The 26780-nt window shown below is 45.4% G+C and overlaps 1 protein-coding gene and 1 long non-coding RNA gene across 4 annotated transcripts in view; one reads left to right on the top strand and one right to left on the bottom strand.

Annotated features, from left to right (window-relative positions):
* TSGA10 (testis specific 10) overlaps positions 1–26780 on the bottom strand; it is a 360446-nt gene that overhangs the window by 90421 nt on the left and 243245 nt on the right. For all 3 annotated transcript variants that reach the window (XM_069204318.1, XM_069204316.1, XM_069204317.1), the window contains exons 13-14: positions 18615–18783; positions 18331–18441 (exon numbers count right to left, since the gene is read on the bottom strand). In XM_069204318.1, coding sequence (XP_069060419.1) covers positions 18331–18441; positions 18615–18783 — 280 coding nt within the window. The remainder of the gene's footprint in view (positions 1–18330; positions 18442–18614; positions 18784–26780) is intronic.
* The window catches only part of LOC138250014 (uncharacterized), a 115181-nt gene that overhangs the window by 56665 nt on the left and 31736 nt on the right, over positions 1–26780 (top strand). The window lies entirely within an intron of this gene.

Genomic DNA, 26780 nt, shown 5'->3' with positions numbered 1-26780 from the left:
CCCAGTTGTCCAAAGAAAAGCACCAAGCCTCCTACCACTACAACCCCTACTGCTACACCTAGTGTCCCTACTAATAGCAGTGGTGGTGGGAGCAAACCTACTAATAGCCAATCCAAGGGAGTAGCTGGGCTCACTATTGGTAACTTAGTTGGGGTTGGCCTTGTTAGGGAGACCACAGAGGCTATATTAGTCTCTGAGGGGGCTATTGATCTAGCCACCTTAGTTGCTTGTCCCCTTAATATGGATAAGTACAAGCAGCTACCCCTAATAAATGGTGTTGAGGTTCAGGCCTACAGGGACACTGGTGCCAGTGTGACTATGGTCATAGAGAAACTGGTCCACCCTGAACAACACCTACTTGGTCACCAGTACCAAGTAACCAATGCTCACAACAACACACTTAGCCACCCCATGGCTGTTGTAAATCTCAACTGGGGGGGGGTTACTGGTCCAAAGAAAGTTGTGGTAGCCACAGATTTACCTGTAGACTGTCTACTAGGAAATGATTTGGAGACATCAGCTTGGTCAGATGTGGAGTTGGAGGCCCATGCAGCAATGCTGGGCATCCCAGGGCATATTTTTGCTTTAACCAGGGCTCAGGCCAAAAAGCAAAAAGGACAGGGAAGCTTGGATCCTGGAACAATGGACCAAGTGCTCCCTAAAGCTAGGGCTAGTAGAAGTAAAGCACTTCCTACTATCCCTCCCTCTACAGTGGATTCTACTTCTGAGGAAGAAGAATTTCCACCCTGTGCAGAACCTACACCAGAGGAGCTGGAAGCAGACACTGCTGAGTTTTTGGGTGAAGGGGGGCCTGCCAGGGAGGAGCTGAGTGTGGCACAGCAAACCTGTCCCACACTAGAGGGTCTAAGACAGCAAGCTGTCTAACAGGCTAATGGGGATGTCAGTGACTCTCACAGAGTTTACTGGGAGGACAACCTCTTGTACACTGAAGCAAGGGATCCTAAACCTGGAACTGCCAGGAGGTTAGTGATTCCTCAGGAGTACAGAAAGTTCCTCCTAACTCTAGCCCACGACATTCCCCTAGCTGGACATCTGGGACAAATGAAAACTTGGGACAGACTTGTTCCCTTGTTTCATTGGCCTAGGATGTCTGAGGACACAAAGGAATTTTCTAAGTCCTGTGAAACCTGTCAAGCCAGTGGCAAAACAGGTGGCACTCCAAAGGCACCCCTTATTCCACTGCCTGTGGTTGGGGTTCCCTTTGAAAGGGTAGGGGTTGACATAGTTGGCCCCCTTGACCCTCCTACTGCTTCAGGCAATAGGTTTATCTTGGTGGTAGTGGACCATGCCACAAGATATCCTGAAGCAATTCCTTTAAGGACCACTACAGCACCTGCAGTGGCAAAGGCCCTCCTGGGAATATTTTCCAGGGTGGGCTTCCCAAAGGAAGTAGTATCAGACAGGGGAAGCAATTTCATGTCTGCATACTTAAAGGCCATGTGGAAAGAGTGTGGAGTGACTTACAAGTTCACTACACCCTATCATCCACAAACAAATGGACTGGTGGAGAGATTTAACAAAACTCTCAAAGGCATGATTATGGGTCTCCCTGAAAAACTCCGCAGGAGATGGGATATCCTGTTACCATGCCTCCTTTTTGCCTACAGGGAGGTAACCCAGAAAGGAGTGGGCTTCAGCCCCTTTGAACTCCTCTTTGGACACCCTGTTAGGGGTCCACTAACACTTGTCAAGGAGGGTTGGGAACAACCTTTAAAAGCTCCAAAACAGGATATTGTGGATTATGTACTTGGCCTCAGATCAAGGATGGCTGAGTATATGAAAAAGGCCAGTAAAAACCTTCAGGCCAGCCAAGAGCTCTAAAAGCAATGGCATGACCAGAAGGCTGTTTTGGTTCAGTACAAACCAGGGCAGAAAGTGTGGGTCTTGGAGCCTGTGGCCCCAAGAGAACTCCAAGATAAATGGAGTGGACCCCACACAATTGTTGAGAAAAAGGGTGAAGTCACCTACTTAGTTGACTTAGGCACTGCCAGGAGTCCCCTTAGGGTGCTCCATGTTGTAGGAGGCTGGACTGGCTTGTAGTGAGTACCTAGGGGTACTTGCACCTTGCACCAGGCCCAGTTATCCCTTATTAGTGTATAGGGTGTCTAGCAGCATAGGCTGATAGATAATGGTAGCTTAGCAGAGCAGCTTAGGCTGAACTAGGAGACGAGTGAAGCTCCTACAGTACCACTTAGTGTCATATGCACAATATCATAAGAAAACACAATACACAGTTATACTAAAAATAAAGGTACTTTATTTTTATGACAATATGCCAAAGTATCTCAGAGTGTACCCTCAGTGAGAGGATAGGAAATATACACAAGATATATATACACAATACCAAAATATGCAGTAATAGTCTTAGAAAACAGTGCAAACAATGTATATCTACAATAGGATGCAATGGGGACACATAGGGATAGGGGCAACACAAACCATATACTCCAAAAGTGGAATGCGAACCACGAATGGACCCCAAACCTATGTGACCTTGTAGAGGGTCGCTGGGACTATTAGAAAATAGTGAGGGTTAGAAAAATAGCCCACCCCAAGACCCTGAAAAGTGAGTGCAAAGTGCACTAAAGTTCCCCAAAGGACAAAGAAGTCGTGATAGGGGAATACTGCAGGAAAGACACAAACCAGCAATGCAACAACAATGGATTTCCAGTCGAGGGTACCTGTAGAACAAGGGGACCAAGTCCAAAAGTCACAAGCAAGTCGGAGATGGGCAGATGCCCAGGAAATGCCAGCTGTGGGTGCAAAGAAGCTTCTACTGGACAGAAGAAGCTTAGGTTTCTGCAAGAACGACAAGGGCTAGAGACTTCCCCTTTGGAGGATGGATCCCTCACGCCGTGGAGAGTCGTGCAGAAGTGTTTTCCCGCCGAAAGACCGCCAACAAGCCTTGCTAGCTGCAAATCGTGCGGTAAGTGTTTTTGGATGCTGCTGTGGCCCAGGAGGGACCAGGATGTCGCAAATTGCGTCAGGAGAGAGAGGGGACGTTGAGCAAGACAAGGAGCCCTCTCAGCAGCAGGTAGCACCCGGAGAAGTGCCAGAAACAGGCACTACAAGGATGCGTGAAATGGTGCTCACCCGAAGTCGGACAAAGGAGTCCCACGTCGCCGGAGAACAACTTAGGAGGTCGTGCAATGCAGGTTAGAGTGCCGTGGACCCAGGCTGGACTGTGCACAAAGGATTTCCGCCGGAAGTGCACGGAGGCCGAAGTAGCTGCAAAAGTCGCGGTTCCCAGCAATGCAGTCTGGCGTGGGGAGGCAAGGACTTACCTCCACCAAACTTGGACTGAAGAGTCACTGGACTGTGGGAGTCACTTGGACAGAGTTGCTGGATTCGAGGGACCTCGCTCGTCGTGCTGAGAGGAGACCCAAGGGACCGGTAATGCAGCTTTTTGGTGCCTGCGGTTGCAGGGGGAAGATTCCGTCGACCCACGGGAGATTTCTTCGGAGCTTCTAGTGCAGAGAGGAGGCAGACTACCCCCACAGCATGCACCACCAGGAAAACAGTCGAGAAGGCGGCAGGATCAGCGTTACAGAGTTGCAGTAGTCGTCTTTGCTACTATGTTGCAGTTTTGCAGGCTTCCAGCGCGGTCAGCAGTCGATTCCTTGGCAGAAGGTGAAGAGAGAGATGCAGAGGAACTCGGATGAGCTCTTGCATTCGTTATCTAAAGTTTCCCCAGAGACAGAGACCCTAAAAAGCCAGAAAAGAGGGTTTGGCTACCTAGGAGAGAGGATAGGCTAGCAACACCTGAAGGAGCCTATCAGAAGGAGTCTCTGACGTCACCTGGTGGCACTGGCCACTCAGAGCAGTCCAGTGTGCCAGCAGCACCTCTGTTTCCAAGATGGCAGAGGTCTGGAGCACACTGGAGGAGCTCTGGACACCTCCCAGGGGAGGTGCAGGTCAGGGGAGTGGTCACTCCCCTTTCCTTTGTCCAGTTTCGCGCCAGAGCAGGGCTGAGGGGTCCCTGAACCGGTGTAGACTGGCTTATGCTTTCATGGGCACATCCGTGCCCATGAAAGCATTTCCAGAGGCTGGGGGAGGCTACTCCTCCCCTGCCTTCACACCATTTTCCAAAGGGAGAGGGTGTAACACCCTCTCTCAGAGGAAGTTCTTTGTTCTGCCATCCTGGGCCAGGCCTGGCTGGACCCCAGGAGGGCAGAAGCCTGTCTGAGGGGTTGGCAGCTGCAGCAGCTGCAGTGAAACCCCAGGAAAGACAGTTTGGCAGTACCAGGGTCTGTGCTACAGACCACTGGGATCATGGGATTGTGCCAACTATGCCAGGATGGCATAGAGGGGGTAATTCCATGATCATAGACATGTTACATGGCCATATTCGGATTTACCATTGTGAAGCTACATATAGGTAGTGACCTATATGTAGTGCACATGTGTAATGGTGTCCCCGCACTCACAAAGTCCGGGGAATTGGCCCTGAACACTGTGGGGGCACCTTGGCTAGTGCCAGGGTGCCCTCACACTAAGTAACTTTGCACCTAACCTTTACCAGGTAAAGGTTAGACATATAGGTGACTTATAAGTTACTTAAGTGCAGTGTAAAATGGCTGTGAAATAACGTGGATGTTATTTCACTCAGGCTGCAGTGGCAGGCCTGTGTAAGAATTGTCAGAGCTCCCTATGGGTGGCAAAAGAAATGCTGCAGCCCATAGGGATCTCCTGGAACCCCAATACCCTGGGTACCTCAGTACCGTATACTAGGGAATTATAAGGGTGTTCCAGTAAGCCAATGTAAATTGGTAAAATTGGTCACTAGCCTGTTAGTGACAATTTGAAAGAAATGAGAGAGCATAACCACTGAGGTTCTGATTAGCAGAGCTTCAGTGAGACAGTTAGTCACTACACAGGTAACACATTCAGGCACACTTATGAGCACTGGGGCCCTGGATGACAGGGTCCCAGTGACACATACAACTAAAACAACATATATACAGTGAAAAATGGGGGTAACATGCCAGGCAAGATGGTACTTTCCTACAAATGTCAGCCGCCTGAAACCCTACTATGACAGGGCTGATCTCACCCTGCTCATGGCAACTGATGAGGGACAGGAAGAAGACAGTGATCCTCTACCTGATCTCTTCTCTTCCACAGAACAAGATGCTCTAGTGGAAGGTGTAGTTTTGGCTGATTGTCTTACTGCTGAGCAGAAAGACCATTGCATAAATCTCCTGGGCCAGTTTTCTGAACTCTTCTCTACTGTGCCAGGTACCACTTCTTGGTGTGAGCACACTATAGATACTGGAGACAGTTTACCTGTCAAAAGTAAGATCTATAGGCAGCCTGACCATGTCAGGGACTGCATAAAGCAAGAGGTGCAGAAAATGCTAGAACTGGGAGTGGTTGAGCACTCTGAAAGTCCATGGGCTTCTCCTGTGGTACTTGTACCAAAACCTCATTCCAAAGATGGAAAGAAGGAAATGCGGTTTTGTGTAGACTACAGAGGTCTCAACCAGGTAACCAAAACTGATGCTCACCCTATACCCAGGGCAGATGAACTCATAGATACACTGGCATCTGCCAAGTATCTAAGCACTTTTGATTTGACTGCAGGATATTGGCAGATCAAATTATCAGAAGATGCTAAACCTAAAACTGCATTTTCAACCATTGGAGGCCATTACCAGTTCACAGTAATGCCTTTTGGATTGAAAAATGGACCTGCCACTTTTCTGAGGTTGGTGAACACAGTCCTGCAAGGGCTGGAAGCTTTTAGTGCAGCATATTTGGACGATATAGCTGTCTTTAGCTCCAGCTGGGATGATCACCTGGTCCACCTATGGAAAGTTTTAGAGGCCCTGCAAAAGGCAGGCCTCACTATCAAGGCTTCAAAGTGCCAGATAGGGCAGGGTAAGGTGGTTTATCTGAGACACCTTGTTGGTGGGGAACAGATTGCACCACTTCAGGGGAAAATCCAAACTATTATAGATTGGGTTCCCCCTACTACTCAAACTCAGGTGAGAGCCTTCCTAGGCCTCACTGGGTATTATAGGAGGTTCATTAAGAACTATGGCTCCATTTCAGCCCCTCTTAATGACCTCACATCCAAAAAGATGCCTAAAAAGGTATTATGGACAGCAAACTGTCAGAAAGCTTTTGAGGAGCTGAAGCAGGCTATGTGCTCTGCACCTGTCCTGAAAAGCCCTTGTTACTCTAAATAATTCTATGTCCAAACTGATGCATCTGAATTAGGAGTAGGGGCAGTCCTATCACAACTTAATTCTGAGGGCCAGGATCAACCTGTTGCTTTTATTAGTAGGAGGTTGACCCCTAGAGAAAAGCGTTGGTCTGCCATAGAGAGGGAGGCCTTTGCTGTGGTCTGGGCTCTGAAGAAGTTGAGGCCATACCTGTTTGGCACTCACTTCATTGTTCAGACAGACCACAAACCTCTACTTTGGCTAAAACAAATGAAAGGTGAAAATCCTAAATTATTGAGGTGGTCCATATCCCTACAGGGAATGGACTATACAGTGGAACATAGACCTGGGAGTAGCCACTCCAATGCAGATGGACTCTCCAGATATTTCCACTTAGACAATGAAGACTCATCAGATCATGGCTAGTCTTATTGTCCTTCGTTGGGGGGGGGGGGGGGGGTTGTGTAGGAAAGTACCATCTTGCCTGGCATGTTACCCCCATTTTTCACTGTATATATGTTGTTTAAGTTGTATGTGTCACTGGGACCCTGCCAGCCAGGGCCCCAGTGCTCATAAGTGTGCCTGAATGTGTTACCTGTGTAGTGACTAACTGTCTCACTGAGGCTCTGCTAATCAGAACCTCAGTGGTTATGCTCTCTCATATCTTTCCAAATTGTCACTAACAGGCTAGTGACCAATTTCACCAATTTACATTGGCTTACTGGAACACCCTTATAATTCCCTAGTATATTGGTACTGAGGTACCCAGGGTATTGGGGTTCCAGGAGATCCCTATGGGCTGCAGCATTTCTTTTGCCACCCATAGGGAGCTCTGACAATTCTTACACAGGCCTGCCACTGCAGCCTGAGTGAAATAACGTCCACGTTATTTCACAGCCATTTTACACTGCACTTAAGTAACTTATAAGTCACCTATATGTCTAACCTTTACCTGGTAAAGGTTAGGTGCAAAGTTACTTAGTGTGAGGGCACCCTGGCACTAGCCAAGATGCCCCCACATTGTTCAGGGCCAATTCCCCGGACTTTGTGAGTGCGGGGACACCATTACACGCGTGCACTACATATAGGCCACTACCTATATGTAGCTTCACAATGGTAACTCTGAATATGGCCATGTAACATGTCTATGATCATGGAATTGCCCCCTCTATACCATCCTGGCATAGTTGGCACAATCCCATGATCCCAGTGGTCTGTAGCACAGACCTTGGTACTGCCAAACTGCCTTTCCTGGGGTTTCACTGCAGCTGCTGCTGCTGCCAACCCCTCAGACAGGCTTCTGCCCTCCTGGGGTCCAGCCAGGCCTGGCCCAGGATGGCAGAACAAAGGACTTCCTCTGAGAGAGGGTGTTACACCCTCTCCCTTTGGAAAATGGTGTGAAGGCAGGGGAGGAGTAGCCTCCCCCAGCCTCTGGAAATGCTTTCATGGGCACATTTGGTGCCCATTTCTGCATAAGCCAGTCTACACCGGTTCAGGGACCCCTTAGCCCTGCTCTGGCGCGAAACTGGACAAAGGAAAGGGGAGTGACCACTCCCCTGACCTGCACCTCCCCTGGGAGGTGTCCAGAGCTCCTCCAGTGTGCTCCAGACCTCTGCCATCTTGGAAACAGAGGTGCTGCTGGCACACTGGACTGCTCTGAGTGGCCAGTGCCACCAGGTGACATCAGAGACTCCTTCTGATAGGCTCCTCCAGGTGTTGCTAGCCTATCCTCTCTCCTAGGTAGCCAAACCCTCTTTTCTGGCTATTTAGGGTCTCTGTCTCTGGGGAAACTTTAGATAACGAATGCAAGAGCTCATCCGAGTTCCTCTGCATCTCTCTCTTCACCTTCTGCCAAGGAATCGACTGCTGACCGCGCTGGAAGCCTGCAAAACTGCAACAAAGTAGCAAAGACGACTACTGCAACTCTGTAACGCTGATCCTGCCGCCTTCTCGACTGCTTTCCTGGTGGTGCATGCTGTGGGGGTAGTCTGCCTCCTCTCTGCACTAGAAGCTCCGAAGAAATCTCCCATGGGTCGACGGAATCGTCCCCCTGCAACCGCAGGCACCAAAGAACTGCATCACCGGTACCCTGGGTCTCCTCTCAGCACGACGAGCGAGGTCCCTTGAATCCAGCAACTCTGTCCAAGTGACTCCCACAGTCCAGTGACTCTTCAGTCCATGTTTGGTGGAGGTAAGTCCTTGCCTCCCCACGCCAGACTGCATTGCTGGGAACCGCGACTTTTGCAGCTACTCCGGCCTCCGTGCACTTCCGGCGGAAATCCTTTGTGCACAGTCCAGCCTGGGTCCACGGCACTCTAACCTGCATTGCACGACCTCCTAAGTTGTTCTCCGGCGACGTGGGACTCCTTTGTGCGACTTCGGGTGAGCACCGCTTCACGCATCCTCGTAGTGCCTGTTTCTGGCATTTCTCCGGGTGCTACCTGCTGCTGAGAGGGCTCCTTGTCTTGCTCGACGTCCCCTCTGTCTCCTGACGCAATTTGCGACATCCTGGTCCCTCCTGGGCCACAGCAGCATCCAAAAACCCTTGCCGCACGATTTGCAGCTAGAAAGGCTTATTGGCGGTCTTTCGGCGGGAAAACACTTCTGCACGACTCTCCACGGCGTGAGGGATCCGTCCTCCAAAGGGGAAGTCTCTAGCCCTTGTCGTTCCTGCAGAAACCTAAGCTTCTACAGTCCAGTAGCAGCTTCTTTGCACCCACAGCTGACATTTCCTGGGCATCTCCCCATCTCCGACTTGCTTGTGACTTTTGGACTTGATCCCCTTGTTCCACAGGTACCCTCGACTGGAAATCCATCGTTGTTGCATTGCTGGTTTGTGTCTTTCCTGCAGAATTCCCCTATCACGACTTCTATGTCCTTTGGGGAACTTTAGTGCACTTTGCACTCACTTTTCAGGGTCTTGGGGTGGGCTATTTTTCTAACCCTTACTATTTTCTAATAGTCCCAGCGACCCTCTACAAGGTCACATAGGTTTGGGGTCCATTCGTGGTTCGCATTCCACTTTTGGAGTATATGGTTTGTGTTGCCCCTATCCCTATGTGTCTCCATTGCATCCTATTGTAACTATACATTGTTTGCACTGTTTTCTAAAACTATTACTGCATATTTTGGTATTGTGTATATATATCTTGTGTATATTTCCTATCCTCTCACTGAGGGTACACTCTGAAATACTTTGGCATATTGTCATAAAAATAAAGTACCTTTATTTTTAGTATAACTGTGTATTGTGTTTTCTTATGATATTGTGCATATGACACTAAGTGGTACTGTAGGAGCTTCACTCGTCTCCTAGTTCAGCCTAAGCTGCTCTGCTAAGCTACCATTATCTATCAGCCTATGCTGCTAGACACCCTATACACTAATAAGGGATAACTGGGCCTGGTGCAAGGTGCAAGTACCCCTAGGTACTCACTACAAGCCAGTCCAGCCTCCTACAGCACCCAGCAAGTCAGGGACCCCTCACAGAAGCAGGCAGCACCCGCAGAAGTACCTGAACAGGCACTTAGAAGAAAAGTGAACCGGAGTCCAACCGGAGTCCACCCGAAGTCACAAAAGGGAGTCCCACGACGCCGGAGGACAACTCAGAAGGTTGTGCACTGCAGGTTAGAGTGTCGGGGACCCAGGCTTGGCTGTGCACGAAGGAAATCCTGGAAGAGTGCACAGGAGCCGGAGCAGCTGCAAATCACGCGGTACCCAGCAATGCAGTCTAGCGTGGGGAGGCAAGGACTTACCTCCACCAAACTTGGACTGAAGATTCACTGGACTGTGAGAGTCACTTGGACAGAGTTGCTGAGTTCCAGGGACCACGCTCGTTGTGCTGAGAGGGGACCCAGAGGACCGGTGATACAGTCTTTTGTTGCCTGAGGTTGCAGGGGGAAGATTCCGTCGACCCACTGGAGATTTCTTCAGAGCTCCTGGTGGAGAGAGGAGGCAGGCTACCCCCAGAGCATGCACCACCAGGAAACAGTCGAGAAAGCCGGCAGGATGAAGCGATACAAGGTTGCAGTAGTCGTCTTTGCTACTTTGTTGCAGTTTTGCAGGCGTCCTGAGCAGTCAGCGGTCGATCCTTTGGCAGAAGGTGAAGAGGGAGATGCAGAGGAACTCTGGTGAGCTCTTGCATTCGGTATCTGAGGAATTCCCCAAAGCAGAAACCCTAAATAGCCAGAAAAGGAGGTTTGGCTACCTAGGAAGGAGGATAGGCTAGTAAGAAAAGTAAGAGCCTATCAGAAGGAGTCTCTGACGTCACCTGCTGGCCCTGGCCACTCAGAGCAGTCCAGTGTGCCAGCAACACCTCTGTTTCCAAGATGGCAGAGGTCTGGGGCATGCTGGAGGAGCTCTGGGCACCTCCCCTGGGAGGTGCAGGTCAGGGGAGTGGTCACTCCCCTTTCCTTTGTCCAGTTTCGCACCAGAGCAGGGCTGGGGGATCCCTGAACCGGTGCAGACTGGCTTATGCAGAGCTGGGCACCATCTGTGCCCATCAAAGCATTTCCAGAGGCTGGGGGAGGCAACTCCTCCCGAGCACTGACACCTATTTCCAAAGGGAGAGGGTGTAACACCCTCTCTCTGAGGAAGTCCTTTGTTCTACCTTCCTGGGCCAGGCCTGGCTGGACCCCAGGAGGGCAGAAACCTGTCTGAGGGGTTGGCAGCAGCAGCAGCTGCAGTGAAACCCCGGGAAAGGCAGTTTGGCAGTACCAGAGTTCTGTGCTAGAGAGCCGGGGGATCATGGAATTATCCCCCCAATGCAAGAATGGCACTGGGGTGACAATTCCATGATCCTAGACATATTACATGACCATTTTCGGAGTTACCATTGTGACGCTGTACATAGGTAGAGACCTATGTACAGTGCACACATGTAATGGTGTCCCCGCACTCACAAAGTCCGGGGAATTTGCCCTGAACGATGTGGGGGCACCTTGGCTAGTGCCAGGGTGCCCTCACACTAAGTAACTTTGCACCCAACCTTCACCAGGTGAAGGTTAGACATATAGGTGACTTATAAGTTACTTAAGTGCAGTGGTAAATGGCTGTGAAATAACGTGGACGTTATTTCACTCAGGCTGCACTGGCAGGCCTGTGTAAGAATTGTCAGATCTCCCTATGGGTGGCAAAAGAAATGCTGCAGCCCACAGGGATCTCCTGGAACCCCAATATCCTGGGTACCTCAGTACCATATACTAGGGAATTATATGGGTGTACCAGTATGCCAATGTGAATTGGTGAAATTGGTCACTAGCCTGTTAGTGACAATTTGAAAGAAATGAGAGAGCATAACCACTGAGGTTCTGATTAGCAGAGCCTCAGTGAGACAGTTAGTCATAACACAGGTAACACATTCAGGCACACTTATGAGCACTGGGGCCCTGACTAGCAGGGTCCCAGTGACACATACTACTAAAACAACATATATACAGTGAAAAAATGGGGGTAACATGCCAGGCAAGATGGTACTTTCCTACACAAAGCTCATGCAATACTACTGTAGTCACACAGTACTTACACACATGAAAGGAAACACTTTCTTTAATACAGTAACACAGTACCAAAACACTAGATAGGTAATACTCTAATAAGAGGTAAGTAAACACACCAAATATGTACACTAGTAACCAGAAATAGGCATAAATAGCTGTAGAAAACATAGTGACCCTGGGGGGGGGGGGGGGGGGAAACCATACACTAAAACAATGGAATGTGATTGCCAGACACCTACCTAGGTAAGTGGAATCTATAGAGGGGAGCTGGAGGAACCAGGAAACCCCAAAGGTACGTACCACAGTGCCCCCCAGGGACGAGGAAGAAAGGAATAAGTTACTGGAGTTTCCTCAAACCACCAAAGGGACTGAAAATAAGATTAAAGCAACATCCAGACAACACTGCCAGAAACCAGTGGTGGATTCCCAAAGAGGAAGACCTGAAAAAGAAGAGGACCAAGTCCACAAGTCGCAGGAGTTTCCGAGGGTGGCAAGAGCCACTATCACCTGACTGTAGTTACAGGAGTTGGTCGACGGTAGGACAAAGATGGTCAGCAATGCAGCCCTGGAGTCGGTGAAGAGTTCCTGGAGGATGCAGCAAATGTCCCAGGCCGGATGGAAGAAGTCAGTCTGCCACGGCGTGGAAAAGCCACCAACAAGCCTTGGCAAATTCATAAATCGCAATGAACGAAAAGTGGAGGTGCCAGGGACCAGCAAGGTCCAGAGGACTCAACCCATGGGGGGAGCCCTGGATGGAAACAGCAATGTGGAGAGTCCACAGAAAGGCAGCCGCCACAAAAGCCCCACTGGATAAAAACCTAGGAGTCACAGAGGAGCCCATGCAGCACAACTGAAGAAGGGTCCCATCCCGCAGGAGAAGCACACAGAGGGCTGTGCGTCACGGGGAAGAGTGCTGAGGCTACACGGAGCCTGAAGATCCCTTGGAGGAGATGCCAACAAGCTGCAAGAGACGTGGTGCACAGGGGTACTGTCCTGCATGGCAAGTCAAGGGCCTACCTTCACCAAAGTTGGATAGCTGGTAGAGAGGACCAAGGGGACCACTCTAGACCACCACCTGTGATGCAGGATCCACGCAGCTCAGGATGAGAGCAGATCTACGCAGCAAGTCGTTGTTGCAGTTGGTGCCTGCAGATACAGGGTAGTGACTCCTTCACTCCAAGGGAGATTCCTTCTTCCTTCTCGTGCAGGCGGAAGACTTGCCGCCCTCAGAGGATGCACAGCCATGGAAATGTTGCAGAAGTTTGAAGGGGCCGAGGAAACAATGTTGCAAGCAGAGACTTCGTCGTGGATGCAGTTTGTCGGTTCCTGGAGGGTCCAGTCACAGTTCCAGTGGCCAGAAGTCGAAGTAGAGGTTGCAGAGGAGTCCTGCTGGAATCTTGCAAGCCGAATCTAAGGACCCATATATGAGGGAGACTGTTACTATCCCTGGAAGGGGAACTGGTCACCTACCCAGGTGGTCACCTACCCAGGTGGCCACCTATCAGGAGGGGGCTCTGATGTCACCTGCCTGACCTGACCACTCAGATGCTCCTAGAGGCCTCTGTCCACATTGGATTCAAGATGGCAGAATCAAGAGACCCTCTGGAGGAGCTCTGGCACCACTCAGGGGTGGTAATGGATGGGGGAGAGGTCACTCCCCTTTCCATTGTCCAGTTTCATGCAAGAGCAGGGAATGGAGGTCCCTGAAGCAGCGCTTACTGTTTTATGCAAGAAGGGCACCAAATGTGCCCTTCAAAGTACACCAGTGTCCTGGGGAGGCTATCCTCCCAAGCCACGTAACACCTATTTGGAAGGCGAGAGGGTTTTACCCTCCTCTCCCAAATTAAATCCTTTGTTCTGCCTTCCTGTGCTTGAGCTGATCAGGCAGCAGGAGGGCAGAAACCTGTCTGAGGGGTGGCAACAGCTTGGCCTGCATGGAAAACCCCAGAAAGCTGGTAGAAGCAATGCCGGGGGTCCTCTAAGAAGCCCCCAGAGTGCATAGAATCATACTTCCAATACTGACAACAGTATTGGGGTATGATTCCGACATGTTTGATACCCAACATGCCTAGGTTTGGAGTTACCGTTATGTAGCTGAACATAGGTAGTGGACTATGTGCAATACATGCGTAAAATGGCGTCCCCGCACTAACGAAGTACATGAAAATGGAGCTAGAGTTCGTGGGGGCACCTCTTCTCATGTAGGGCTGCCCTCACACACAGGTACCTGCACCTTACCCTCTGGGCTAGGAGGGCCTACTATAGGGGTGACTAACAGTGACCTGGTGCAGTGACCTGTAGTGGAAGGGGTTCATGCAACCTTTCACGTAGGCTGCAATGGCAGGCCTGCAGATACACTTTGCAAGGTCTCCCCACTGGTGGCATAATACATGCTGGTACCCCAACGCCCTGGGTACCTATGTACCATATCCTAGGGACTTATATGGGGGCACCAGTATGCCAAATGTGGGGTGTGTGTGGTCCAAGCAACCACGTTTTAAAGGGAGAGAGCACAGTCACTGGGGTCCTGGTTAGCAGGATCCCAGTGAACACTGTCAAACAAACTGTTCTAAAATGAGTCTACTTGATAAAATTAGTCAGTGGGGCTCTGAGCATTTCTCACTCAACTCTATGAAACACATTTTCAGCACCATGAAGGATAATGGCTAGAAGATGGTAGAATTCTCCCATTAAGTCCATCGGATTCACTGCTGTATGGATTTGCGATGTGTCACCTTTACCCAGGATAAATGTAACAAAAGTATAGGAGTTAAGAAGCAAGTAATGCCAACAATTATTAATGAAATGTGACCAAATTATGTGATTGCAAGGTGATTTAATCAATTAGACAACTGTTTATTTTATTCACTTGATCATTAAATCACAGCAGAAAATGCATACTAAATAACATATATAAAAAAGAGAATTACACCTTAAAAATACAGCTACAATTTATGTGTTGCTGACACAACTAATCAATTAGTCACAACAAAAAACATGCTTAGCACAATAGTCTAGGCTTTATCTAGAAAGCTTTTTAAGAAAACTGCATTTAGTGGCAGATTCCAAGACTGGCGAATTGTCCCCATGCATTAACTTATGGATAAACATGAAACAGACAGAAGTCAAAGCAATGAAGCTTTCTAAATAGCTTCCCATGCAATACATACATATCTGGGGATTTCACGTTCTTGAAGTGTTATCAAAGTGTACCAGTCTCCAATATCACTATAATGTTTTCTAATAGTTTACCCCTACTAGTATCTAACCTTTGCAGGAGGCATCTAACACTGACTTTAGCACCTGACTAAACAGTATGCACTTTGGGCAAATCACTTTATCTCAATGTTAATCAAACTTAAATATATGTAATTTGTACAACAGTTTAATGAAAAATTATAATTATATATATATATTTACATATATATATATAGACACACTTGTGTCTACTACTGTCCCAATTGCATGTTTTAACACTACCCATTAGATCTTGTTTGCTGTAATCTGTCAAAAAACACACACACTCCTAGTCAAGTTAGGAAACTTTACGCCCATGCCCTGTCCTGCAATGCTATAGATTATCTTCAGTTCTTTTCAATCTTTATGTTGAACCGCTCTGCCTCTTATTAAAGGGCTCAGGCATTAAACCACACCAAAATGTGGACAACACACAACTCTATTTACAGGTCTCCTCAATACAAGAAATAGCCACACTTTAAGAAGGCATGAACTGGCAAATCAAATGGGTGGTTAAAACCTGTATGAAATTAAATCCTCAAAAGACTGAATTTTCGTCATATAGCGCAAATCCAACAAAACATCAAGTCTGAGCTCATCAACAAGCTCATGGATTTCGGCTACTCACCAGCTCCGTCTTCTATTGTAAAACCTCTAGGCTTTTTGACAACTCTTACTCTTTAGTTTCTCATGTGGACAACATTTCCCAGATTACTAATTTCCAATCAAGCATCTTCTCTGCTCATCAGAAGACAACAGCTGTACATATGTTTATTATCATCTTCAGAAGAGTCACAGATAACATAATCCTCATTGGCCTCCAGCCTTATGAAATGGACTTCTGACCAGTCTAAGACTACTCATGAAAATCTTGTCCTCCTGAAATCTCTTAAGACTTTTCTTTTCAGAAGACACTCAAGCAATGACCTAACTGACTGATACTCCTCTTCTAAGAGGTGAATGACTTAACATCATGTACATTATATTGATCAATCTATCACCTGTCTCCCACTTCTCTAGCCCTTTTCTTCTTTGAATCTCTTGTTCTTTGTAACCCTCGCTCTGCTTTTCTTCTTCGTTTATCCCTTACCTCCTTGCCTACCCATTTACCCTGCTCAATGTCTCCATTATTCTCCTCATTTAGGTCTATTTTTAATTGTTTTTTGCAAACAAATCTATGATATGATCTGCAAACTTAGACTCACATTTTCAGCAATCTTCTCTGTACAGAGATCAGTGCACAATGTTATTCATATCTACAGCTGTACACACTCAGGTTGCATGTCATGTCAAAAAGCCTCCTTCCGCTGCATTCCTAAAACCCAGCTTGAAAAACTGACCTTGAATTAGAACTCTTGATTCCTCTCCTTTCTTTCTTCAGAGTGACCCTCTTCATACTTTTCATCCTTTGCATGCCGCCTCTAGTTTAAAACCCTATTCTTGCAAGCTAGCAATACCAAATCTTTGACAGCCTACCTGTTCATCTCATATTTTTATGAACCCACATAGCCCTCACTAATAATCATACCTAACTCCTATTAATTTAATCTGCTGCTAAGAAACTGGAGTAAATGCATGGAATGTTTTTCCTTGAGAGCACATGACTAGTACCAATACATGACATGACAACCCCCCATCAGAGCAAAATCAATCTTAGGTTGCTTGTGTTTCAGTTCAGGGAGGACATGGCCTGGCATCTCGGGCTGAACTGTTCCTATGGACCCAAGCTGCACCTGACTGACGATCCCCAAACAGGGTGAAACCAGTCTTGGGTTGACTGTGTTCCTGTTCTGGTAGGACCTGGCCTGGCAGTTCAGGCTGAACTGTTTCTATTGGAGACGGGTCAAGACTGATTTCCATATGGCTGAGCAAAAGAATGATGGGTTGGAGTGCTACCCCAAACGATTGCCAGTGGTTAGGCTTATTCCAAGCTGCCCCCCATCAACGTTTGTGTGTTTAATCACAATACCTAACAATAACCACTTGAGTATCCACTAATCTTGGGTTCCGGAGTAGCGTGCTAATCGCTGTGCAGCGCTTCAACACTTTATCAGGGTAGTAAGTGCTATGTGAATGCTATATAATGCAATATGTATTTCCAGTTCTTTGTAAAGCACTCACGTACAGTCTGGTGAAGTAGCACTCTAGAAACATGCTCAAATAAAGGTAATACATAAGTAGAGCACATTGTGATTGATAAGTTCCTACTACAATAAAACCATTCTCAATAAAGTACTAATCTGTTTCTTGAAAGCACGTTCACAAAGAACTATGGGCTTGATTTAGAGGTTGGCAGACAGGTTATTTCGTCATATCCCGTCCACCATATTACGATTCCCATAGGATATAATTGATCGTATTATGGAGGACGGGATATCTGCCATGTTTGTGACGGAGTAACCCCAACCGCTATACTCTAAATCAGGCTCTATGTTACATAATAACAACCAAATTCCTCTCCCACAAAACTTGCCAAATTAATTTAATATTTTCCACTTTTATCTACCAATTGCATTAATATTAGAACACACATTAGATAGAGTGAATCCCATTCCATCTACTTTTAAAAATAAAATAGGAAATACTGTATGATATTTCATTCAGTATAACAATGAACAAAAAATGCTTTTTCACCGTTATGTGCACAATCCATCTATCGCTCATATCTTCGCTATCATGTCTTCTTTAAATGCATTTATTTGTAATAACACTACTAATGCAACAACCAATGACAGCCTTTACCTACTTGTGCTCCACGGTCTTCCTTGTCATGTGACTGGCACCAGCGGTGCTCTTTCCTAGGTAGGTATCAATTTAGAATTGATGGAGAGCAATGCCATTCATGACTAACCCCAAGACAAATGTACTGATGGCAAAAGTACACTTCTTGGTGTGAGAATAATGTTGGGCTTCTGAGACTGTTTCTAAATGCTTCCACCAACATTTTAGTATACAATTAGTGAGATAGAGGCTTAACACAAATGACACCATTCCACTATCCACATTTAAAAACTCCTGCTCTTCCTTAGATTATCTACATTTGGGCAGATTTTCTCATTTTGTGGATCGGTTTGGTGCTAACAATATTCAAAATGTTACAGAGAAGGGCATGTGAGATTTTTTTGGTTGCTACTAAACCATATGTCCAACTTCTTTGCCATTACACACAACAGTACATAGGACAAGCTGTTTATTCTGTGCTGCCACAACTAAGCTGTGAAGTGTAATATAAGAAGTAGGTGTATGGAAAGAGTGAAGTTAAATTAAGTTCCAGCATAATGGCATATAATTACAGGTATGTATTAAAATACATTCTTTACATCAGGTTTGAAGGGATGATGTAAAGTTATGGCGTAAACTACAACAGACTTATTTAAAATGGAAATAATGAAACTCCAGCAACGTACTTTAGAATGTATCAGACTCTCAAGTCTGGAAACATCTGTGATGGCATCTTGCACCTTGAGCTTAACATCCTCGAGTTCCTTCTGAGAATCTTTCAGTTTGTGGTTTAGTGTCTATAACAAAAAACATATTCCTCTTAAAAGTTAGAGCCAATACTGTATTGATTATTGAAAAAAACAGAATGCAACTATCTCTGTGAGTACAGGCATTCTTATCACAACTAAGTTATAGAAATACAGATTACAACTTTTTGTCATTCTAGTAACAGGCAAAGCAGCTCACATACCTGGTTTTCTTGTTTTGTCTTGGAGAGTTGATCCTGTAATCTGCAATTATCTTGCATTGCAGACTCCCTGTCTCTACCTGTCCGAGAAAGTTCTTCATTGGTGTCATCTAGTTGGCGGTACAGTCTGGCTAGATCTTGATCCCTGATGCTGACAGCTTCCTTAGCTTGTCTTTTAAGAATGATAAACAGTTCAGATTAAAATGCTGCTTCAATAAACAAGCTGGTACACGGCAAGGTAAAGGCAAGGAGTGCACAGAAAGCATTGGATTCTATAAGAGATTCTACAGTATGTATAATCGGGGAAGGATTTTTACCTTTTATGGAAGGATACTAAAACATTTATGCAATGTATGCTTTCCATAAATGTTGCTTAACCACAAGTACTCCTGCCGCCAAAGTGGAGGCATAGGGCTTGTGGATATGAAGTTATCGAATGTGAGGATGTCAGCAAAATGTGCATTACATGACATTATCTAACCAGCTATGGTGTAATAAAGCATGTTTGTTGGCCAATCCCTGCACCAGTGGAGTAAACACAGACTGCTGACTGTGGAGGGAGGAGGTTAAGAAAGATCAAGCCTCTGCATCCATAAACTTCCAGACCTCAAGATCTATGCTTAGCCTAATGGCAGCTTCCCAGGGCCAGTGCCCACCAAAACTACAGATTATGTGTGAACCAAGAGGTGAACCACAGCAGAGGTCATGGTCTCCCATGTCCTATTGCTCACCTGTCTCCACCACAATCTAGCTCCTGAGAACCAGGACTGAGGATGTCAAAAGATACTTGAGCTAAATGGATACTTAACAGCACTGCCACCAAGCGCATAACTCAGTTTCCTCAGTGTGAAACTCAACTCCACCAATGGGAACTGGCTTTACTTTGTGGAAATACCTGTACCATACTCAGTAAGGAACAGATGCATATTACCGAACCTAAACACCTTAATGAACTGCTGTTTCAACTGCTGCATCTGAACAGTGATCTCTGGGAGAGGTTCAAGGGAATACACAACAAGACTGCTATTGTTGTTTTTCCTGCCTTCCAACAAAAGATCTCACTGCAAAGATACTATGTGATTGACGGCCTGCCCATAACACCCTACCTGACCCTAGCGGCCAGCCATGAATCCCTCTTCAGTTGGTAGTCGGGTGAATTGACATCCACCACTTGCAACCACTGCACAGATATCCAGCTCTTGTCTTTTTCTCATAATTTGGTCCATTCCTTCTGCTAGTCGTTATAAGTCAAATCCATATTGTTAGGTTGGTCTTTCATGTATTATTGTCTTAAGAGCTACTCAAATTTTATTTGTGAAGCTTTAACTGGAACTACTGTTATTACCCTCAAGTTACTTTGTTCCTTTAGAAGAGATGTGGGATTAATGGGCCATTTTGCTACCTTATTCCCCTTCATCATTTGAAATTATTTTCAGAATTAAAGTTTACTTTGAACTATTTAAAAAATAAAAAAAAACCTTATTGGTTTGCAGGGATATCACATAGACAGTACAGTACAGGATCACTGTATTAAGCAACATGCCATTTTGCCTCCTCCATTGTCTGGGGCCTAAGTAGACCTGTCTGAGTTGTACGTACGTACAGATATCAATATCTGCACAATCATTTCTGGTAACCAGTGATGCTAGAAGAAATTATATTTTCATGGTACCCTAAATCCAATATATAAGAAATTGAACCCCTCCATTCCCTCCTTTACTTTGAACTACTTACCACGAAAAAACCATTTTCCAAGTGCCTCTTTGTGAAAGCTTTTCAACTCTACCATTTGAGCTACTCTTTCACAAAAGCAAGAGGATGGACAAGTACACCCTACAATTGCATTTTTAACAAAAGACAAAAGATCTGATTTAGAACTCGGTGGACTGGTTACTCTGTCACAACGGAGACAGATATCCCGTCTGCTGAAATCTAAACCCCATTGTCTTCTATGGGATTTAGATTTCGGTGAATGGGATATCTGTCTGGATGGGAGGAGTAACCCGTCCACCAAATTCTAAATCAGGCCCAGATTAATTATACCATAACTTGAGAAAGCATTCCTTCCTTTGAAAAGATCCTTTGGGGAAATAACTTTGTGAAACAACATAAGACCACTGGGCTATTTTTCTACTACCATTTCTAATTTCTGTTAACAACTCCTTTCTGATCACAAAGGAAATCAAGCACTCCCCTGAACATACAATGTAAACAAGGAAGAGGGCATTGGAGACACATACTGCTAATGCTGGAGACTGAAGAGTAGCTAAGCACCAACCAGTGAGGTCAGGGCCTACCAATGCTGAGGGCATATTCACATTAAGCATGCCATACAGGTTCAATCAGAGGCTTGATGGGAGGCTAGCCCCCTCTGCTGGCTAAGGAGCTGGATCATGACCTGCCTCAGACTGGGGATCATCCTGCCAGGGACCATGATGTTAAGCCTCCTCACAGAGCATCCACTGAGGCTACTGGGACCAAAAAAGACCCCTACCATGGAGACTATTTCCAATCTTTTAACCTGTCAAAGAGAGGAAACTCAGATGAACTTTTGGACGATTGTTGATGCTAACAATCATTCAGGGAAACACTTTGTGTTCTTGATGGCCTAGTGGCTATCAATAAGCTATCATGTTGATGGAATACATGGTTTCTAGTTATACTACCTTTGACTTTCAATAGTCATTTCAAGGCTGAGGTAAGCGTACCTGCACCAGAAAAGGTGGTATAGCTGGATTTAACTTTGGCTTCACTTAGTGCTTGAAGTGCACAGTTTAGTTCTCCAGCGTGCTGCAATATGCTTGGCATTATGGTCTTCTCATCTGTGGGAACTCTAGCGGGGCGTGGATGACAAGGAAAGTACCTTTGACTTGGGTGGTAAGTCAATGAATGAACACCTGATTGCCGGCTGGGCTATAATCAGCAGGCTGGGTTTGGATGGTGCTTCATCTTTGGAAAATGTGGGAGGGGTCGCAGGGTGAAGGAAAGGGGTCAGGGTTAGGGCATGATATGTGGTTTAGGTCAGCAAGTGGGTGTGCAGTAGCTCTGGGGTTGGGCTGAATACTTGGTAAAAAAAAAAACAGCGGTTGCACTTGAACTACATAGAGATTAGTATCCCTACAGTATTGCGTTTACACTCAGTGTTATTGCCTTTAACTTAAAAGGATTGAAATTTGAACAAAGCAGCAAGATATTCACCAGACTGTGCAATAGAAGATTCTATGTTCCAGGGAGTGTCTATTTAGAGGTGATGTGAGGTAATGTCAAACATTAGTTGTGATTCTCTAGTATTCAACTTATCTTCCATATATTGGCCAAATACCGTTAAAGTGTGTGAGGAGTTGACTTTCAGATTTACTAAGATCACAGACCAGCTGTATCTCAAGCACAACTCTTGACACTACAAATACATAATAGCGGTTGTGGAGGTGAGGTTTTCTGTCTCAATGTTATACAGGTCTGGTAAACATCTACAAACCCAAGCTTAGATGTTGCATGCTGCCTCCCATAAACAACACTCCCGTATTGATTATTACTTGCTAAGTAAGGTATGGGCTGCTGCCACCTATGTTGGCTTTCACCCGGCACCAGTCTTGGCTCATGCCAAATAAAACTGGATCCTAACATTGGTGCTGTTTCCACCTCTATTCTACATTGGACTTTCACGAAAGCACTTTTGTTAGATGAGTATTTTATCCTACTGCACCTAATGGAAGCCTCTGAGGTCATTTTATTCAATGTAAACTCATCATTAGTCGGTATGGTTGTGATCCTTCCACAGCTAGTTCCTGAATAAGGGGCCAGGCAGCCAAACCTACGACTATGCAGAGGAGAGCTGCAATAGCGGCTGAAATGCAGCTTTCTTTCCATCTGCTAAAGTGTGAGATACACCATGCCCAGCTCATTCTGAACAAGGTCCAGCCCAAAATAGGATGGTAACAGACATGGAATCTATATGGTGCCAAGGAGCATATTTTAACAACAGGCACATTTTTGAGCACGTGCAAGCCCCCATGTATCAGGTATTCGATTTGGGGTCATGACTAGCGCTACAGCCAAGAATTGTTTGTGTGTATTAAAATCAATATAGCAGATAAAGACAGAACTGTGAGGCAGTATTTATCAGTTCTACTAACTGTTATACACACCAAAGTCAAGTTCACCTGATTCTGGGATGAAGACCTTTTTATAGCAAGTTTCTATGTGAATGCTCATGGCACTTGAAGCAGGGGCTTCACAGGCTGTGACCTAAGGGGAACTCCATGAGGAGTGGTTAAAAATGTTCAGGACTAGATGCCCTCTCTAGTAAGTTTTACAAACTCTTAGGGGAAGACCTTCTAGGAATTCTATTCCAAGAACTGGCATACCATGTCTTGGGTTATGGTGCCTGCTTTGTGTTTTTTTATGAAGGAGAAACCTCCTATAAGTCATGAGTCTTGTAGGCCAATTTTACTTCCCGGTATCAATATGAAACATTATGCACACATACTGGCCAGCTGTCTCCTTGGGAGCATAACCAATTTAGTCTCCCTTTGGTAGCAGTGACTAATTCCCATCAGAGGAAATGCTGTACAGACCAACTATGCTGGTGCACTGATAGACTGGGTGGAGGCGTCGCAGTAACAGGTTGACATTTTTGTGGCCAGCTCTCACCCGATATTCCCAAGCAATTCGCCTTTTGGATTCAGACTATACACCTCTTCAATGTTAATTATTAAAAGCCATTTGTCAACTCTGGTTCCTATTACATGTTTTACTAGGCAAGGAAGGCCTCTATCATCTCTGCTTAATGCTTTGTACTTGGATCCATTCATTGCAATATTAATTTACACTTCACCTGTGCTTTCAGCTTTATATAGCTCATATTCAGAGTACAAATTGAACATTGATAAGTCCGAAATACTAGTTGTTGTCCATACCCAATTTCAAAACCCTTTGTTGGTTAATGGATTGCAATATTTTAGGATTTTCTGTACTACCAACATTTCAAAGTAGATTTTTACACTAATAACCCAATCTTTCGTTAATGTATATGGTTTACCAAGACTTGAGAACATATATCCATTTCTCCCTCTAGAGCCAATACACTTCAAGTGTAGGGAAGATTTAAAAATGTGTCTGAGTGAAAAGATCATTCATGGTTTTTTATTAACGTCAAAACACTTAAAAATTAATCAGCCTTTGTTAGTCCCTGACTGAAAGAAGGCTCACAATCATTGAGCTAATATAAATCAGGTTGTTGAACCCGAGCATTTAGGTGGTTTCCTGGCTAAGGGTTTCTACCTAGCTTAGGAGGGTCCTATTATTGGCTGCTAACATATAATGTAGACTGCTGGTTGGCTTCAATTTCACTATGGTAGGAAACTTCTTCAGGGTAGCCACCCACAAAAACAAAGAGTGCCATGGTAAAATATACTGTTGCTGTGGGCACCACATCAACTTTGCTTTTGGTTACATGGTGGATTTGGTCACCCGAACAGAGTGTTTGCCAGTGCCAAATTCCTGCCAGTCTCTCATCCAATCTTATTTGAAAGGCTGCAACTGTGTTTCCAAAGATAACATGTGCCAAATTAGATGTTGACCAGGAGAATGACCAGGAACCTCTGCTAGCTTTACTGCTGCATTCCATCGCTGCTGCACTTATATTAATACCCTGGGAGCTGCTTGGAACATTCCTGCCAACCGGCTGGAACAGGTCTTTGAGAGGCTTCAAGTTTCACTATTTTAACTTCCCGATTGAGCCCTGTGTGATCTTTTTATTAATCTGAAATAAAAACTGGAGAAACCATATCATATCTCACAGAGGATCCAGTGTACAACAAGGATTTGAAGGCCTAATACTTCCCCCTTTCACCAGCAGCAGGAAATACATAACCCTACTTTACTTATCAAGCAGTATGTAGTCTGACCACAGAAGCTGCACCAATACTCCTCTCTTATCTGCTTAGCCACTATATTATTACTCATGCAGGAACTAGCAGAGGCAGATGTGCAGTGGGTCCTGGGGATCAAAAGATCCAGGCAGTGGAAAGGAGGGGGAAAATGTCACTTACCCAGTGTACATCTGTTTGTGGCATGTTGTGCTGCAGATTCACATGCTATGCATATCGATTCCGACATCTAGTGTTCGGCTCGGAGTTTTGCAAGTTGTTTTTCTTCGAAGAAGTCTTTTAGAGTCACGGGATCGAGTGACTCCTCCTCTCGGTTCCATTGCGCATGGCCATCGACTCCATTGTTAGATTGTTTTCCCGCAGAGGGTGAAGAAAGGAGTGATAAAGTATATAAGAGAAAAGAGATGTCCATGCAAATGTAAATGTATATACATATGTACAAATGTGTTAACTTAAACGACTACAGGCTTCTGGGGAGGAGGGAGGGTGCATGTGAATCTGCAGCACAACATGCCATGAACAGATGTACACTGGGTAGGTGACATTTTCCGTGCGATGGCATGTGTAGCTGCAGATACACATGCTATGCATAGGCTACAAAGCAGTTAGTCCTTCCAAAAGAGCAGTGGCTAGCCTGTAGGAGTTGAAGTTGTTTGAAATAATGTTCTTAGGACAGCTTGTCCTACAGTGGCTTGTTGTTGTGAGAAAACATCAACACAGTAGTGTTTAGTAAATGTATGAGGTGTTGACCATGTAGCTGCTTTGCATATATCAGCCACTTGTATGTTTCCTGAAAAAAGCCATTGTTGCACCTTTCTTTCTTGTAGAATGTGCTTTAGGAGTGACTAAAAGTTGTCTTTTTGCTTTGATATTACATGTCTGTATACATCTAACAATCCATCTTGCTAAACCTTGTTTTGATATAAGATTGCCTGTATGTGGTTGTTGGAAAGCTACAAAAAGTTGTTTTGTTTTCCTAAACTGTTTAGTTCTGTCTATGTAATACATTAGAGCTTTCTTGATCTAGTGTATGCAGAGCTCTTTCTGCCACAGAATCCGGCTGTGGAAAGAAGAATGGCAATTCCACTGTTTGATTGATGTGAAAAGGTGAGTCTACATTTGGTAGAAATTTAGGATTTGTTCTTAGTACAACCTTGTGTTTGTGTACTTGGAATAAAGGTTCTTCAAGAGTGAAAGCTTGTATTTCACTTACTCTTCTTAAAGATGTAACTGCCACAAGAAAGGCAACCTTCCATGTTAGAAATTGAATTTGGCAAGAGTGCATGGGTTCAAAAGGTGGTCCCATAAGTCTTGTAAGTATTATATTTAAATTCCAAGATGGAACTGGTGGTATTCTTGGTGGAATGATGCGTTTTAACCCTTCCATGAAAGCTTTAATAACAGGAACGCTAAATAAAGAGCTATGTTGAATAGTTTGTAAATATGCAGATATTGCGGTAAGGTGTATTTTTATGGAGGTAACATATAATGTCTTGTATTGATGCCGTAAGAGGATCTATGGTTTTAGATTGACAATAGTAGATAAATCTTTTCCACTTGTTTGCGTAGCACTGTCTAGTAGTGGTTTTTCGTGCTTGTTTAATGACTTCCATACATTCTGATGGGAGTTTTAAGTATCCACATTCTATGACTTCACGTGCCAATTCACTAGATTGAGAGCATTGGGGTCTGAATGTCTGATTTGACCTTTGTTTAGTGTTAACAAATCTAGTCCGCTGGGGAGTTTGGAGTGAGGTACTACAGATAGATCTAGTAGTGTTGTGTATAACGGCTGACGTGCCCATGTTGGTGTATGAGTATCATGTTGAGTGAAGTTTGATGCAACTTGTTGACTAAAAATGGAAGGAGTGGGAGAGGGAGAAAAGCGTAAGCAAATATCCCTGACCAACTGATCCATACCCTGGGTATGTGGGTGACTGCATGAAAAGTTTTGGCATTTTGTATTTTCGCTTGTTGCAAATAGATCTATGTCTGGTGTTCCCCACTTTTGAAAGTACTTTTGAAGTACTTGGGGGTGAATCTCCCATTTGTGTGTTTGTTTGTGATTTCTGCTGAGGACATCTGCCAACTGATTGTCTATCCCTGGAATGTACTGCGCTAATAGGTTAATTTGATTGTGAATTGCCCATTTCCAAATTGTTTAGGCTAGAAGGGACAGTTGAGATTAATGTGTCCCTCCCTGTGTGCTGAGATAATACATAGTTATTATGTTGCCTGTCTTTATAAGAACATTCTTCTGAGAAGAGGTTGAAATGCT

This window comes from Pleurodeles waltl, chromosome 8, assembly GCF_031143425.1.
Source record: "Pleurodeles waltl isolate 20211129_DDA chromosome 8, aPleWal1.hap1.20221129, whole genome shotgun sequence".
Lineage (NCBI taxonomy): Eukaryota > Metazoa > Chordata > Amphibia > Caudata > Salamandridae > Pleurodeles > Pleurodeles waltl.
This window is presented reverse-complemented; position numbering and strand designations above follow the sequence as displayed.